General features: G+C 42.1%; 1 protein-coding gene across 3 annotated transcripts in view; it reads right to left on the minus strand.

The window, feature by feature from the left end:
* The window catches only part of CORO1C (coronin 1C), a 76,588-nt gene that overhangs the window by 34,240 nt on the left and 24,158 nt on the right, over positions 1 to 18,190 (minus strand). For 2 of the 3 annotated variants that reach the window (XM_027576157.2, XM_027576158.2), the window contains exon 2: positions 13,365 to 13,564. In XM_027576157.2, the coding sequence (XP_027431958.1) occupies positions 13,365 to 13,564 (200 nt within the window). Of the gene's footprint in view, positions 1 to 1,475; positions 1,719 to 13,364; positions 13,565 to 18,190 lie in introns of those variants that run through there. The other variant, XM_027576159.2, reaches the window with a different exon arrangement.

The raw sequence follows: 18,190 nt of genomic DNA on the forward strand, positions 1-18,190 counted from the left end.
CCACCACCACCACCACCACCAATGTACTGTTATTAATTTTACATTAAAAGATTTTTGCTTCCTAGGAAAAAATGTTTTTCTATCTGAACTGTTTTATCTCAGAGTCTTTGCATCCTTACGCTCTCCCCAGCAAACCACGTCTGGCATCTCTGATGGCAAAGTATAGTCACTAAACTCTGAATTTCCAAGGACACAAAATAATTTTTTCCAATCTGGGTTAAGAAGAGCTTTTGCTCAGATACACAAAAATCTTGAGGGCAATTTGGAAGTACTAATACAAGTTGTTCTTAATTCTACTGAGAAGTTTACTAAATGACTTCCTTTTTAAGGTAAAAATTACACAATTCTGGCAAAAAGATATTGGCCAGTATTGTTCAGTCAAGTCAGACATTTAAGAATAGGAGTAAGCCTAGCTGCCGTTCTCAGCTTCGTGCTGACAAGTCCATAGCATCAAAGCACTAAAGAGCCTAATGTTTTCATAGGAACTTGAATGTCATTTAAAGAGCAACTGCCGCCAACTGCCCATCTTCCTATCAAAAACAAGTAATAGTAAAAACAGCTAACACTTGGGGTGCCTGGGTGGCACAGTTGCGTAAGCGTCCGACTCTTCGTTTAGGCTCAGGTCATGATCTCAGTGTCGTGAGATCAAGCTGAGTCAGGCTCTGTGTTCAGCGTGGAGTCTGCCTGTCCCTCTCCCTCTGCTCCAACCTCCCCACTCCCTGCTGCGTGCATGCTCTCGCTCTAAAATAAATAAGCAAATAAATTAATTTTTTTTAAAAGTAGCTAACACTTTCAAAAATCTTCTATTTCATGCGAGGAACTGTATGAAGACCTTCAGATCTTCATTGTCACAAAGCTGCTTTATGACATAGCAACTTTATTATCCCCATCTTCTAAATAAAGAAATGGAGTGAAGAAGCAGAGACCTAAAACATCACTGACCATCCAGCCATACTAGATTTCCATAGGGAAAGAAAATTCCCACTAGGCCACGGGTTGTGAAAAGGGCATGAAAGTAATGTTAAAATTATTGGCAGCTGGTCATCAGAAACAAGAGTTAATAAAAAATGATATCCTGCCAACAGCTGTTTCCTCTGGTTGTAACATCATCACAAATCCTTACAACAAATAAAATGGGAAAGTACCATCATGTTGCAGCAGAACAAAAAGGGAATCGACTAAATGTCTGATAGTGATAGAGGAACAAAAAGGGAAGATGTGCGAGAAGAACTGGCATTTTAAATGCACACTGACTGTTTTACATACAGGATGCTCACCACACACAATCCAGGGTCAGCTATCTCGATTTCAAGGGCTTATACCCCTGAATATCTTCTTATCCATATCAAAATCAATCAAAAGAGAAGCATTATTTTACCCAATGAGTATACATTATTAAAAGGGCAGAGCTGGGCAATTATAAACTGCTGAGCGTGCGAGTACATGGAAACTGGAGGAAACCATACAATACTGGCCTTATATGGTAAAGATGTGGACGCATCGTTTCTGAGAAACATTTTGCACGAGGATCTAATGAAAATGCATTTCTTGTTCATACCCATGACACATCCTCATTCATCATGCAGTGAATAGGCCGAGGAATCCATGTCTAATTGCTGGCTTGTGAAGGACCACTCAGAAGAGACATCCACTGCCAGTCACGGTGACAACACAGCTCACCTGCACCTCTAAGCAGCAAATATAAGTGAATGCTGAGGCTGGAAAAAAGAGTTACAAGAATTTAATGCCTGCCTTTTTTTTTTTTTTTTAAACTAAATGGTGACTTATTTTAAGTACTACCTATCAGTTTTCCAAGGCTTACATATAGAGTAATTTCATTTACTAACTAATCAGGTCACTGTCTCATTAAGGATGTATCACACCTCAGCTTCACGATCTAGAATATCACTCCTTTTCTAGCATGGAATTGAAAGTTTAGCTGCAAACAGTCTGCCACCACTTAGAGTCCCTGCTTCAAATAATGTTTAAAAACTTATCAATTACTTACTAGTCCCTGCCACTTGTCACAAGAGAGCTCTTATTGTACCTCTCTAGCTAAAACTCCAAGTGCTGGGAATGGCCAGCAAGTCAACTCAAGTAGCAAAATGACCAAGGTTACCAATAGCGCTGGCCCCGTGCCTAGTTCATAAACTTGTGGCATATCAGTGAAATAGGTCACGGCACCGGCTTAGGGACTGTCATTATCTAAAAGATCCAGTGGTCTGCCCAGGGGCCAGCAACATGAGCCCCAGGGAAAATTCAGCCTCCAAAGTGTGCGCACAGCTGGTACAGGGGAGTGGGTGACAGCAGTTTCCATGTGGCTGGCCTGAGCGGAGGCTGACAGCTTTGCCATGTTCCAGCCAGCAACCCTCATGGTGGCAGAAAACCATCTAGACACTGGCACTATCATTTACTTTGGGTTTGGGGAAAGTTCTCAAAAATTTCAAAGCAGCCACAAAACTCAACAGAGCTCCTGGAAACTGATGCTTCAACTAAAACCAGAGTTAGGCAACGCTTTCCTCCAATAGGCATTTTTGAGGAGGGGAAAGTAAAAATCAAAATTTAAGCACCAGTAAATACATTATCTCACTGTTCCAAGAAGGAATGCTTGTGATTTTAAATAACCTTGCAAATACATTCCTCCTGAGGCATATAAAATTCAGCGTAACGCTAACGGTATTTCTAGTTGTTAAAGATATTTCCCATCAATTTCAATGGGAAACCGTAACTTTTCCCACTTACATCTCACGGCGTATCTTATTTATTTCTCACACCTCATGTCAAAAAGGAATCCATACTTAGGATGTGCACTCATCCTACATGCCAAAGGCGGTACTGTGCAATCAAAAAACTCTAAATATGCATGAACAAAAGTGTACAGAAGTCTTCTCACAGATCTGTTTCTATAAAGGAGCTCCACTCTGCAATGTGTTTTTAAAGGAGCTGATGGTGTATCACAGAGGAACCTGCACACATTTTCACCCTCCCAAACTCTCAAAATTCAACATTGGGAAGCTTGCCCATATGACCTCTGCATTATATAAAAGATTATTCAGAATGACTTGTTTCTTAATGTAACCACAACCCCTAACATGGTAACTGTTTTCAATGCACACATTAGCTTGCTCAATATTAGGCTGAAGATACTACCAAACTGGGGCTACGTGAACATCTAGTGGGTCCTTCAAAATGTACCATTTTGTTAATTAAAGCCACACAGCACTTTAACCAGCAGACTCACTCTTTCTCACAATAACCTAGGTCTCCAAAAAAGTTAATCAACTTCCACGGTGTTAAAAAGTGACACGTGTTAATTTTTATCAGTCAAATCAAGTATTCCCCTTTACGATGCTCCACCTATCCCACGTATGGGGTCTTTCTAGCTGACATCCTGGAGTTCAGTCATGCAGACCCCGACTGTTCCAGGGTGCGTGCAGGCTTCTGACGGCAGTCCACACCGTCCCCTTCATCTAGTCCTGCATGGCAGCTTCCCAGCGCCTTTCCAACTTCTGACCTGCAGTTATCTCATCCAGCCGCTTTATCATCTGTGCTTATTATCCAGACTGACTTCACCACCCTCGGATATAAATGCCTAAAAAGCCCCTCCCTATCCTGACTCAAGGAACAAGAGACAAAGATTTTCCAAACTGTCCATCCGTATTTTATATTCATATATTTTAGGGAAAAAATACTGATCAAAATCACTTTATGTGCCCAAAGTTCAATAACTTTATCATTCTGTCCATACTTTAAAAGACCTTCTGTAAGGCACTGATAATGACTCCTTACTGGCCTCCGAGTAGTACACTGAGAATTCTTGAACTCTCGGCAAGGAGAATGGTAAGTCAAACATGTGCTCGGAAGCAAAGGAAAAGTTTTCAGCCCAGGCATAAGGGCTCCATTCACACTGTGCAGAGTTCAAAGGAGTCCAAAAAGGATGTCTATTGAAGTTTTTTTTCAACTTCCTTTTTCTTTTATCAGTATTATTTATGTGGATACATGTTCTGTCGAAATCTCTTCGGGCCCTATTGCTCCACATGAAGAAGCTACAGAGTCAGTGATAGTGGGACAGGGTAGAGTGGCACAGGCAACGTGACAGGGACTTCTGCAGCAGACTGAGGCACACAATATATGTCTTGTCGACAAGCTGGCTACCGAGAGTGACAGCTCCTGACCTGGGACTAATACATTCTGAGGAGGTTTTACTTTAAGGGAACCCAAAACACCAACCTTGAGGGGAAGCGGAGGCGCCCTGGAATCAAGCACACAGGTTGGGTTACCCAGTGCCGTCAAGTAAGCGAGATCCTAGAGCTGCCAGAGAGAGGCAGTGTGGCTCTGTAGAGAGCTCACCTGCCTGCAAGCAAAGAACAACAGGCTTTATGGGCATAAGAAAAAATGCCAAGCAAATTACTTGGCATCACGGGTTGTCTTTAAAACCTGGGTCTAATACCACATAGGCCATTTTAAAAGTCCATTAAGAATATGAGGGAAGTTACTGTAAAACTATGGATTTCACGATCAGAAAGCAAAGCAGTTGGAAGTTAACGTTTCCTTGCTCAACCACGCCCAAATACGCAACAGTGCACAGAGACACTGTATTTCCTAACTTAACAATTTATAAAGTGAAAACTTCATCACTACAGACAAGTAATTCCATAATTTCTGGTCTGAGAATAAACAAAAACTAGGAATCCAAGATGAGGTAGAACCTAGTCAAAATAAAATTCAGCTCGAAAGCAAAAGCTGAAAAGCAAAATAACTACTGACGTTAAGTGCAAATATAGGAAATTAAAACAAATCAATTTCAAATCAGAAAGGAGAGTAATCAGTTGCCTAACCCCCTGTACTCAGCGAGTGACACGGGATTTCTCTCCGAGGATCCTCTGTGAATGACTGTCCAGGGCTTCCCAGGGCTACCCCTTTCAGTCCAAGGGCTACCCCTTTCAGTCCAAGCTCTGCAGTCGGTTACACACAAGCTTCAGAGGAAAAACCCACCCTCCCTGAAGTAGAGCTGAAAACCAGAAAAACATTGGAGCTTTTTTTAAAGGTGAATGCCTTGGGCTCTGTGGCCAAGGCAGTTCCCATCTTGCAGCAGTTACGAACAAGCAGGAGGATGGGAGGATAGACCCAGTTCAGCAGACTGTATCATTTACTCATGACTTACAACTCAGCCAGAAAAGAAACCCAAGTCACTGTTCCTCTAAGAAAGCCAACACGTGCTCCATCACTCACCCTCCCAGCTCAGCCTCCCCTGGACTCAACTCAGGTCCCACCCTAACAAGTACAGATATTCAACTTGGCAGCAGAAAATTTGCTACATATGGTTATAAAGGAGGCTTCTGGACAAATCAGGACTGTAAATATTTGTCCATTAAACCTTGGGTCTATTTCAGAGTAATGTGTGTTCGGAAACCTTTTCTTTGCTGCTTTCCCAGACTTAGGTTATAATGTTTACACAGTGAGGGCTTCCGCTAGCAGCACTTGCCTGTGTGCTCAGCCCAGACTCACGCTCAGAAAACCAGCAAAGAGTTAAACGTTCTTTGCACTTGACTCAGTGGCTTCCCTGCACCACACACTCCCAGATCCCACCATTCTCTGAGCCACCAAGCAGCCAATCAAAGCAAAGGAAGGAAATTATCCTGGCCAGCTGACAGCCCCAGAGCTCTGATGGCCATATATGGTAAAAACCACTGTCAGAGCCCTGTCAGGCCTACAGGCCGGCTGCTGTGGACATATCAGTGAACTGCAGCGGCAGGAGAAGCCGGCCAAGGAAATGTACAAAGGACAGGCTGCCTGCTCATCTCCAGGGGTGGAGGACGGGGAGGGGAGGGGGAAGCCGTCCTCTGCCAGGGCACACTCTGGGTCACAGCCACTCACTGTAATCCAAAATAGCCCCAGGGTACATTGTGAGACTCCTTCTGCCAGGACTCTAAGCTCCATTGTTAACGGGGTGAGCAGGGTATCCCCCCGAAAAGCCCCCATAGCAGGACTGTGGAAAACAGTCACTGGGAGAAAATGAAAGGGCCCTTCTGTGGCACTTCATGTGGTAATGAGGCCGTGCAGTGCTCGTGCGGCTGGCAGCTCGTGACATAATTTGGAAGTCATTGTGCTGCACCTGGTGCCGTCCCCCTGCATCCCGCACCGCCCCCACCCCCGCCTCGCAGCCTTTCACCGCCCATACAATTGACAGTTTAAGGTGCTCAGAGCATCAGACAGCATCTGTTTCAGGAGGCAGTGAATGGGCATCCCGTGACACATCAGGACACTGGCACTGAATAAAACTCCCTGCTCGTCACACCAAAGCGACCATGTGCCAAACGCCCACATCTGTACAAAGGGCTACTGGCATTGCTACCCTTGTCCAAACTGGAGCAATGCTATTTGTGGGAATGAAAACTGCCTGTCAGCAGAGTAGAGTTAAGGGGGACATGCAGCCAATGCAAAGCCAGCAGGTGCCGGCAGTGACGGGGGGTCACAGAGAAGAGAAAAGCGCCATCGGGATACTGCCATTCCTTTTGAACTAGTCCATGAAAGGAGGCACTTATCAGCACGGTGCCTGGCACTTAAAGGAAGCCCTCCATAATGTGAAGTGCTGTGATTTCAACACTGTGGCTGGCTCCTCCTTTCCAAACCTTAAGACAATTCTCTGAGCTGACAGAACCAAAGCCCTGATGAGCTTGTTGAGCCTTCTAATGCCAGAGAAAGAAAGAATGGAAAGGATTAAGTATCAATTAGACCACAGTTTCTATACGCCTCCCACCAAAAAAATCTTTTCACACTCACTGGGGGGAAAATGTTATTCAAAAATATACATGTACAAATCAAATAAAGACTCAGAGGCCCAGGTTCTAATCCATGAAAGACCCCATAGCTCTGGGCCATCACTCAGTATGAGCTTCAATTCCCGCACCTGCAGAACACAGGTAGGACCGCAACCCTACCCGGGCAACAACTAAGATCATCTATGGAGAGGACTCCCCAAGCACATTCTAAGGTCATTTTGGAGTTGCATCCTTATGAAGATGGCATGAAGCACTGCTTTTTCCTGAAGAACACATAGGAAAGATGCTATGTGGATCCAGTTACGACTATAACCCTAAAATGCAGAACAGTGATGCTTATTTTCTGGTTCTTCTCCATATAACGATCAAGGAAAACACTAATTTTGCACTATTTACACTGGAAGTGATGGGACAGAAAGGACAAAAAATGGTTTTTCTACCAAAAAGCTATCCTTCACCGCTGCTTAATCCCTCCAATCGAACATCCTATTTCACCAGTTTCCCCGAATACCCACCTCCACACCCAGAGATCCTGGAATCTGAGGGGGGAATGTGGTTCCCACCTCATTCTCTGTCCTGCTGGGTACTGAGCACCTCTTCAAACTCATTAGTTTAGTGAACTGGGGCTGGGCCCCTCTTCTGTTTCATCCCGAGCTCCTACACACAGGAGAAACCTGAATTCCACTAGAACCTTTTCTGTGAAGTCTTCCTTGACTTGTGAGCCACAGTTGGAACTCATCTCTCATCACTGCGTCAAAGAACTTTATGTACACACAAAGCTCCCCATCAGAGGGATCAAGGTCAACTGTTACCAAAGCTTTTTAAGAGCAAGAACCCAACACAGGTCCTGACACAGAGCAAATACTCAAATGTCTAAGGAATGAGTATGTGAATGCATGAAAATGATTTTTTTTAAAGGACTGTTTTAGACTTCACTAAAGCTTAAAGAACAATTAGCTCTTTATACATGCTCTGATAATACTTTTAAAACCTTTACATGCAATAAATTCATTGTAAAACATTTTGAAAAAAGTGCAGGTAATTATAAAGTAGAAAATAAAAATCACCTTCAGTCCCACCATCAATGTTAACATTCCAGACTTTTTCCCACAAACCATTTACATAATTTGAAGTTATACATACAACAATGACTATGACCTCATAACACATTTTTTAGGTTATATGATAGCAACACGGAACACAGGATAACCAAATCTTGCCATATAACTTTCTCTTGCTACTGTATAGAACCCCTCAATTATTTACTTAAGATTTATTTAAGAATCTTATATATCTGTATATATTTATACATCTGTACAGATAGTTTAAGAGACATGTGGAAAGAGTGCCTAAAACTCCCAGAAGGGCTTTTAGGTCACTGTAAGTAACTCATTTATTTATGCATTGTGTGACCTAACATGATGAGCCAAGTGCTATATTCCGAGAACACATGAATCAGTTATCAATTGCTGCTTAATAAGTTACCCTAAAACTTAGCTGCTTAAGACAGTAAACATTTATTGTCTCAGAGTTTGAGGGTCAGGAGTTCAAAAGCACCTTATCTGGGGGGTTCTAGCTCATGGTTCTTACGAGTCATGTGTCAGCTGGGGCAGTAGGATCCACTTTCAAGACAGCTCACTCACAGGGTTGGTCAGCTGATGCAGACTATCAGCAGGAGGTCCTGTGGACCTCTCCACAGAACCGCTCAAGTCTCCTCAAAACACGGTGCTTCCCAGAGAGACAAAGTGGAAGCCAACATGCTTTCAGAACCTCGTGTCAGAAGTCACCCGCCATCAAGTCCACCATATCTCAGTGTTTACAGAGTTCAACCCTATTTAATGTGGGAGGAAACCATACTACAGCATGAATACAAGGAGGTGACAACCACTGGAGGCCATCCTGGAAATCTACCATACAAACAGCCGTCTGGCTTGTTGTCAAGAGATCAAGAGAATATAATTGTAATCATTCTCCCCAATCTTTGTTAAATGACTACGAAAATAATTCTAGTACAATGTGATGATGCAGGATGTGGTACCAGCAGCACGGACAAGCAGCTAAGGGAACCCAAAAGATGATTTTCACTGACTCAGTAAATCAGAGATAACGTTTGAGTTGGATACTGAACAGTGAGAAGAGGCACTGAGAATTCTGAGTGAAATGAATCAAGATTTACTCCTCAATAAATAGGACAGAACACCACTCTGCAGCAGCCCTTGTCAACCCGGGTTCTACGAGAAAAGTAAGTCCTAACGCTCTAAGGCAGCAAACACATGTAATTAATTAATTTCTCTCCTATTCATCTAGAAGGCATAGCATGTCCCATCCTTGAGAGAACTAAGAAAATATTTACTGAAATGATTTTCTGTAGGACTGAATTCTTTCACAACACCCTAGTTGAGAAAGACCACCAGAGGAGTTGAAAAGATAGTTAGTTCACAGACATAAATAAAGCCATGTCACAAATATTCCTACATAAGTTTCTAAAACAAATGGGAGAAACATAACTGTGTGCAAGAAGGTACTGCACCGCTCTACCAGAGAAGCTAGAAGGAGAAGGGATAGTTGCCCAAAAGGGTAACAGAGGCCTGGCCGCTCTGGCCCAGAGCAGAGCTGCCTCAGAGGCAGTTACTGGGAGGGTGAAATCAGCCATCACTCCAATAACCCAAAGTAAGAACAGTCAAGGGAGGAAGAGAGAAAGCAATGTACATCCTCCACCTAATTTTTTTTAGAAGATTTTATTTATTTATTTGAGAGAGAGAACATGAGAGGGGAGAGGTCAGAGGGAGAAGCAGACTCCCTACTAAGCAGGAAGCCCCGATGCGGGACTTGATCCCGGTACTCCAGGATCATGACCTGAGCCGAAGGCAGTTGCTACCCAGGTGCCCCCACCTAAGTGAATGTTAAGAGATCAAGAGCAGAGAATTCCAACCAACTCCCCCCACCCTTGTTTTAAGTTAGGATTTACAGGTTCCCTGTGATCTGAAGCTTTAGTGTGTATGTGCATGCACATACATGCACCTTCCCACAAACACTGGTGTGTATATGCCACCATGCTTCACGACAGGGATGGGAATGCCTCATCCCCCATCACCAGTGCGGCTACTCCACAGAGGAGAGGCTTGTTCTTGCCCACATGGTATAGTGCAGAGAGAGCTAAAACCTGTATGTTCTTGATACAAGGCAGCTTGTGTAATTGTTGGGGTGGGGGGAATCCCTACAGCCAAAACCACAAAGCCAACTTCTGTTCTGCAAGACTATTATTCATCCTCTGAAAGACCAAATAATAAGAAAATGTATTAAGCCACACCTTGAAAGTCATGACAGCATGGCATGCCACAGCTTGATGGGAGCACTACAAAAGAGATCCTGAACCACGTGTGCTAATCTAAATCACCCCACGTCAGGGCTGAGTACCTTCTGTAGTCCTCCAGCAGTGACTTCCTGCAATCCCACTTTCCCTAATAAAACCTTCTTAACGAAAACCTCATAAACCACACACTTGAAATAAATATACATTCATTCCTAAGCTTGCCTCTTGCTATGTATGTATTTTAATGTATTTGTCCCTACTACTCTTTCCATTTTTTTTTTTAAGTCCACAGAGATCACGACTTTCCCAGAATCTAACCACAAACCTCATGAAGTAGCAATAATAAGCCCTATTTACTGGTAACACTAACTAGCTTTGAAGATAAATTCATGGAAGGCCATGTTTTTAAACAGGAACCTTTGTGGAAGAGTCACAATACATCTTAAGATCAATACATGCATATTCAGTATTAATATGTAGAGAGAGCCCCAAAAGCATCACCAAAACTCACCTGCCTGTTTATAACCAGAAAAAAGAAGGGGTAGGGGGCATTAATAGAAGTCTCTGAGATGGCTATTAAAAACCATGCCCATCTCCTACAACAGTCTGAGGAATCCCAGACTGCTAACACACTGGAGTCCAGTACACACCTAGAGCATCATTTCTTGCGATCTTAATTTCAAGCATCACTTCCTATTATATTTAAGAATTTGGTTTTCCTTAGCTTTAAACAAAAGCAGCACCTCATTATAAAACTATTTCAAAGCTGTCAAGCGACTGAAGTTGTAGGAAGGATAGACATATCCATGTCCTACTACAAGTCTGTGGCTGAGCCAGGACTGAACGACCCCCAGCTCCCCAATTCCCAGACCCATGTTCTTTGTCTATGCCACACTGACCCTAAGGGCTAAAATACAGACACTTTAATACACAAAATCCCACACAGTACATGTGAACCCATCAATTATAAAAGTCATTTAACACCAAGTACTGGCCTTATTTCCAATAGCTGGGCTTAGTTTATGCCAATGTCACCTCCTCCAAAACAAATTAATATTTAAGGAGCAAAGCCACACAGACCATATCATAGTCTGGGAAAATGACCCTTGAGGCTCCTCCAAAAACTAACACTTCTTCCAAGGAAACATGGCTATTTTTAAAGCAACTTATTCTACCTTAATTCCTATACAAACTGGTATAAGAACAAAATACTAATGCAAGTGAAAACCAAATCATAAGATCCAGTTGGCTTAGGAACTGCATACAGATATCCCTTGAATGATATAAATGAAACTCAAAGCTTCCTGTGGTTTGTAAAAGCAAAGATGGATTCACAGAGCCTTTTGTGGATGGAACTTGAAGAGAACTATCTGGGAACTCAGAGGAAGATTAACCATTCAAAAGTTTATTTTGGGGCTTAATTGGCTTGTTCCATTTCTTTGGAGCTAAATAAGTAAATAAATAAGTCAGTCTTAAATGTATCTCAGTCTATAGAAGGGAGAATAAAAACTCAAACTCCAAAACACATCATGGTGCACCGGTGCCTGATGTCAGTTGACAAACTGAGGTGTTCCTCTCAGAAGGCCACCGTAAAACCTACCACATGCAACTGACATTAAATTCAAACTCCCACTCTAGAATCAGGTAAGCAGTTGTAATACTGTAATGTATTATTTGCCACTAAACAGCAATTTTCTCCACAGAAATAAAAGTATCTGAATAGAAAATTAAATTTCAACTTAATGAAAAGAGTCTCCTTTAAAATATGATCAACAACTCTGCCAGTAAGAAAGTACGTTTGGAAACACTTATCAAATTTGTTCCCTAAGGGTATCCATCTACTATTTCTGTAGTGTGATGGTCCTATTGGATAATATCACATCAATCTGGCCACTGAAATAAAAATCAGACGTTAAAATAAGTCAGTCATGAGTATCTGAGAGAAAGTAAAGTACAGGGGAATTGGAAGTTTTCCCAGTGAGAATTTTCCCAAGGAAAAAACATCAAAATATAATGGAAAACAATACTTTGACAGAAATTCCCTTTACTGTAACCATGTTCAGAATCACACAGTCCGTTATGATGAGATGTACCCCTAATATACGTGGCTCAGACTCACGGAGACCCAATGTTAGCAGAATGGAAACAGCTGTAATGTGACCCAACACCTGCATCCTCACCAGTACTAAGCCCTTATCATTAGAGTTCAGGACTCATCAAACTTATTTTCCTCCTAGAAGCCAACTAGAAAAGGACTCTTTCCAGCTTTGCTCTCTCTCTTCACCCCACCCACTTACCTGCAATCCTGGGATTTCCTGTTAAAGCAAGTACTGAGTTTCATCTACAATACTCAAGAACAGTCAGAAATTCACAAATCTCCTATCTTCTCCCCCATATTGGAAAGGGCTCCATGGAAGGATAAAGTCAGGAGACTGGCAAGCCCAGTAGGGTTGAAGATCACACGTAACAACTTTCAGTAAAGATCCTTTATTTGTACCACTTATTTGCACTGCTTAGATTCTATGCTGAAACTTAGTCTTGTCCAGACTTAAAACCTGTGTTGTTTGGGGACATTTTCTTAAGGTTTCATCTCACTTACCATTCAAAAAACCAAAAAGTCTCAGTCCTCATGACTCACAGGTGAAGGAGGAGAAGGAAAAGAAAGGAGGAGGAGAAGAAGAGGAAGAAGATGAACTTAAAAATTTCTGCCCAGGGGCACCTGGGTGGCTCAGTCAGTTGAGCGTCACATTCTTGACTTTGGCTAGGGTTATGATCTCAGGGTTGTGAGATGGAGCCCTATGATGAGCTCTCCGCTGGGCATGGAGTCGGCTTGAGAGTCTCTCTCCCCCCTCCCTCTGCTCTTCCCCCTGCTTGCACACATGCTCTTTCTCAAATAAAATCTTTAAAAAAATTTTTTTTCTGTTCCTTTTAAAAACTGCACTTTTTGAAAAAACTTCTGTGAAAAGTGGATGATTACTAACCAAATCATAAAATGCCTGTGGCTGCCCATACTCACAGCATCATTATAATAATCTCTTCATCCAGGTAAGGCACACCCAGAACAGAGTTCACCATTTTGTTTAATGATTCTGTTAGAGAAAAACTGATGTGGTTAGTGAAGTGTGTGGAATAAACCTCAGTTACATCAGAGTCTAATGGTCTCCATAGTCACAACTCTTAGTGAACTATCAATCTTCAAAGTCAATCTATTATGAAATAAATCAAGATTACCAGAGGGTATCTAAGAATAGAAAAGTCCGATTACTTACCTTGTGCAAAGGGAGCACAAGGAACGCTCCTCCCCCACTCGCTTCTATGATAATGGCAACAAATCTGGGATTGACAGCACAAAAGGAACTATCCCAGGTCACTCGAGAAACCCGGATGTCATCATAACACTGGTCATTTTTCACCGCTTGTCCAAATACATGCCGAAACTTGCTCTGTCGTACCACTCGCCTCATTGTGTCTGTGGAAGAGCAAAAAGTACATTAAAATCCAAGCAGGAAAAAAAAAATCAGAATATGGCATTTTGTCTGCTCTCCTAAAAAGTAGCCAAATGGCAAACCCAAATTTCCTTTAGCAGCACATACCCAGAGAAAATAAAATGCGTCAGGGAAAGAATTTCAAACAAATGAAAAGCTCCAAATTCAAGATCCAGAAACAGCTCATCAGTTTTAATTTCAGGAGAAAGATCAAAGCAAAAAATGAAGGAAAATTAGCCTTTCAGGGTTGGGTGGGAATTGAAAGATAATTCACTGCAACCTTCTCCTTTCATAGATAAGGAAACTCCAAAGAGAAGTTAACTGGTAAATCTGAAGCTAAAGCAAATCCCCCCAAAAGTTATGATACTGTGGCTTTTTCCTCAGTCTGCTGAGGTAATATTTCAGTTTTTTAAGCATTTTCCCCAGACACTGGCTCTCTTGATGAGGACTGTGCCTGCTTACAAGAGTGCTTCCATAAGACCGGCTACGTGTAGTGGCAAATTCAAAGAGACATAAGCAACCATCCTTGTCTTCAAAATCCTTCCAACATAGGAATAATATCAGAGCAACTTAGAACAAGACTTCTGGTGCTAAGTGTTAGCAGGAGTCTGACTAAGGCACAGATAGGTCAAAAGCCAGGTCTTAGAAAAGAATAGCAAAGATTTAAATAGAAAGCAATGTGATAAAAGTGCTATTTAGGATGACAAGAGGTCTAACAGTAGCATATTGGATATATTAGATGGCAAGAAGCTATAAGCAAGGTGATGGCTGAACTGTGCCAGTAAACCAGCCTGAGAAAGTTCCAGAATGATTTTAGCAGTAGCAGTCAGACAGAGGAAAGGAAAAACTCAGGGAGGGGAAATGAAACCAGGGTGGGTTTTCATGTCAGAACTGATCATTCACCACAGCCACTTCCCAAGTAACCAGGGGACTTGGGAAAGGGGAAGCGACACCAAGCCGGGTGTTCCTGGGCTTCCTCATGGGTCACTTCAGACTCCAAATTCCACTAGGTATCCCAGAGACATGTGCAGTGAAAGCTTCATGCTTTGGGATCGCCAGGCCTCACCTGATCCAGGTTTCCTAAACTGCAACCAATATAATTTTCCTGTCTGCTAATATGCAGGACATCCTGTTCATATTGGCTAGGATAGAAGGGGCCTGGAGAAAACATAAGAGGAAGTGGAACATGGTCAAACCTGACAACTCAGCTGAAAACCAGTACTCCTGATCACCATGCATGGAGGAAGGTTAACACCTGTCTACTCATGCCAAATGGGACACAGGGTGGGCTGTTGCTAATTCCTTCCCTCTGATTCTCTTCCTCATGGCTCTGGGCCCACTGCTAAATGCAGAGGGAGATCATTTATACTTGCCAAAGTCTCCTTCTACCCTTCCAAGGCATGTGCAAAAGTGGCCTCTTTCCAAGCCTGGGGCATGTGGCCGGGCTGAGGCAACAAACGTTTGGCAGGCATCTGAGCACCCGTGTTCCTCAGCCCAGCTGTTGCCAGACCTTTCCAGCTGACTACCAGGACCATATATTTAGAGTATTTGGTAGAGGAGACGGCAAATGATTCGCTTCCACTTGGCCAGAGTCTGTCATTTGTAAAACAGCTTGAGTATTTCTCAAGTATGAATAGATAAGACAGCTTCCATGAGGTGGTGAAAACCAAAAGAAAGTCACATCCATATAAAAGTTAATGTACAGCCAGCTGGTCTCAGGATCCATTTCCCTATACAACCATCTGTACAAGTTAGCAAAAGCTGGAATCCCCACCGGTATTTTCCAGCAAGTGTTTCAAAAGTTAACAGAGAAGAAAGGAAGGATTGCACCATATGTCAAAGAGTTACTGTTCATATATGAAGTTTTAACAGATTTAAAACATAAAAATCCCAATAGAAAGTTATACAAAGGACATGAAGAGGTAATTTACAAAAGAAATACAAATGACATTTATCTCCACTCCTTCCTGAAATCCTAATAAAATGCCAATAAAGGAATAAAAGTAGGTAACACCAAAGGACAAAAGAAAGAACACTGGAAAGAAGCCTACAAAAGAGCAAATGTGGGGGTGCCTGTCTGGCTCAGTGGGTGGACAGTGAGATTCTTAATCTCGGGGTTGTAAAAGTTCAAGCCTCATATTGGGTGTACAGATTACTTAAAAAAAAAAAATCTTTAAAAAAAAGAGTAAACGTGACAAGAAAATCTGGGAAGACAGAAAGCGATCATGCACATGTAACTGACTGAGGTGTGAATGTTCTCCACTCAGCTGAGTGCCTCAGGAGAGGCTCACAAAAGGATGCCTGCCAAGGCCCACTGTGAAACCCCAGAGCACTCAGAAGAAAAGCTATCTCTAAAGACAGGGATGTGGAAAACAGGCTGCAGAGAAAACTGACTGAAAGCCTAAATTAAGAGGAGCTAGACACTCAGATACCCTCCCTCCAGTGCTGCACAATGAGGGGACTGCCCCACGCCAGCCTCAGCAGAAGCCAGGCTGCAGGCCCTGGATAAGACAACACCAAGCACAGATGAGCACAGATATGAGCAGGTACCACTGACAACCTGGTTCTGTACAGTGGAGCCTCGAGCCCTTGTTCCTGGGGCTCCCAGAACACCAGCTGCCTAGCCTAGATACCACCCACCCCACTGTGCAGAAGATGAGACCTAACCTCCCTCTGTGAGCTCCACCACTCAACCAGCCCCTCCACCCACACAAGGCATCAGGTCAGCTTTTTGTGCCTCCTTTGAAATGTGAATGGACATTTGAGGAGGGCCTTTAACTTAAAAAATAGAATTTTCCCTCTTTACTCAAATAGGCTAGATACCATCTAATCTCACCAACAACATCAAAATGAATATAAACATGTAAAGTGCTTTGAATGTTCTCATTGAAAGACATTACGCAAATCTGCTGGCTGACGTCCATACTAAAATACCTTTAAAAGTCATTTCTATATTGCGCATAGTGACAACTTACTTTCATCCTAACCACATGCAGTCAGAATGATATACGGGTTCTTTTGCTACAACCATGGAGAAGAGTGTTAGCTACATAGCAGAGTAAGTGAGAAAAGACAGTAGTTCCAGAGCACTATGCTGATTGAAGCCAGGTATGTCCAGGTGCAGTTTGAAGGACAGTGTGAGTGCATTTACAACACGGTCACACCTGACCTGGGCTCAGCAGCCCACATGTGGCACAGCTGCTTTTGCTGTACACAATAGAGAAAAGCAATTTAGAGGGCAGGCTCCAGAGTCAGACAGCCCTGTGAGTGAGAAACACAGCTGTATCATTTACTTCCTGGCCAAGTCAGTGTCAGATTCTCTATCTGAAAACGGGTATGATACATATGAAGTTGAAGCTATTATTAAATGAGCACTTGGTGTGGGGATTGTAGCAGGAGATTAATGTCAGAGCACCTTGTATGGTTAGAGACACATAACTACATGGTAAATGTCAGCTACTGTTATCATCCTAGAACTTGACATAAAGTCATTCAGATTAAGATCAGTTTTGCCACTTATGAGAGAAGTACTTAACCTTTCTGAGCTTCAGTTTCCTCTTCTATAAAATGAAGGGATTGATACCTATAATAATTCAAAAAATCATCTGACAAAGCCCAGGTCCAGATGCTTTCAACACTGCCACCGAAGCCTATCATATATTTAAAGAATTAACATAAATTCTTACAAATTCTTCCAAAGAACAGAAGAGAACACCTCCAAACTAATTTTATGAGGCCAGTGCTCTAATACCAAAATCAAAGAAAGATATCACAAGAAAACTACACCAATATGTCTTATGAATAAAGATGCAGAAATGCTCAACAAAATACTAGCAGAGCAAATCTAGCAACCTATAAAAAGGATTATACACCATGACCAAGTGGGACTTGTCCTAGAAATGCAAGGTAGGGTCAACATCTGAAAATCAAATAATGTAACATATCAATCAAATAAAAACAAACATCATATGATCATCTCACACAGATAAAAAGCATTTGATAAAATCCAACACTTTCATGATAAAAACACTCAACAAAGCAGGAATACCAGGAAACTTCCTCAAACTGATTAAAACAAAAACCCCACAGCTAACACAATATTCAATGATGAAAGATGCTTTTTCTCCCCAAGATCAAGAACCAGACAAGGATGTCTACTCTTGCCATTTCTATTCAGCAATGTGCTAAAGGTTCTAGCCAGGGTAATTAGACAAGAAAAAGAAATAAAAGGCATTCAGATTGGAAAGGAAGAAGTGAAACTATCTCTGAACATAGATGACATGATCTTACATATAGAAAATCCTAAGGAATCTGCTAAAAAACTATTAGAATAAGTTCAGCAAGGTTGCAGGGTAAGAGATCAATACACAAGAATCAACTGTATTTCTATACACTCTTAACAATCCGAAAATGAAATTAAGAAAACAATTCCATTCACAGCAGTATCAGAAAAAATAAAATACTTAGGAATAAACCTAACCAAGAAGGTGAAAGACTTGTACACTGAAAAATACAAGACACTGCTGAAAGAAGTTAAGCACCACAATTAAATGGAAAGACATCTGGTGCTAATGGATCAGAAGACTTAACATTAACATAACAATACTCCA

The sequence above is a fragment of the Zalophus californianus genome, chromosome 14, assembly GCF_009762305.2.
Source record: "Zalophus californianus isolate mZalCal1 chromosome 14, mZalCal1.pri.v2, whole genome shotgun sequence".
In the NCBI taxonomy this organism is placed as follows: domain Eukaryota; kingdom Metazoa; phylum Chordata; class Mammalia; order Carnivora; family Otariidae; genus Zalophus; species Zalophus californianus.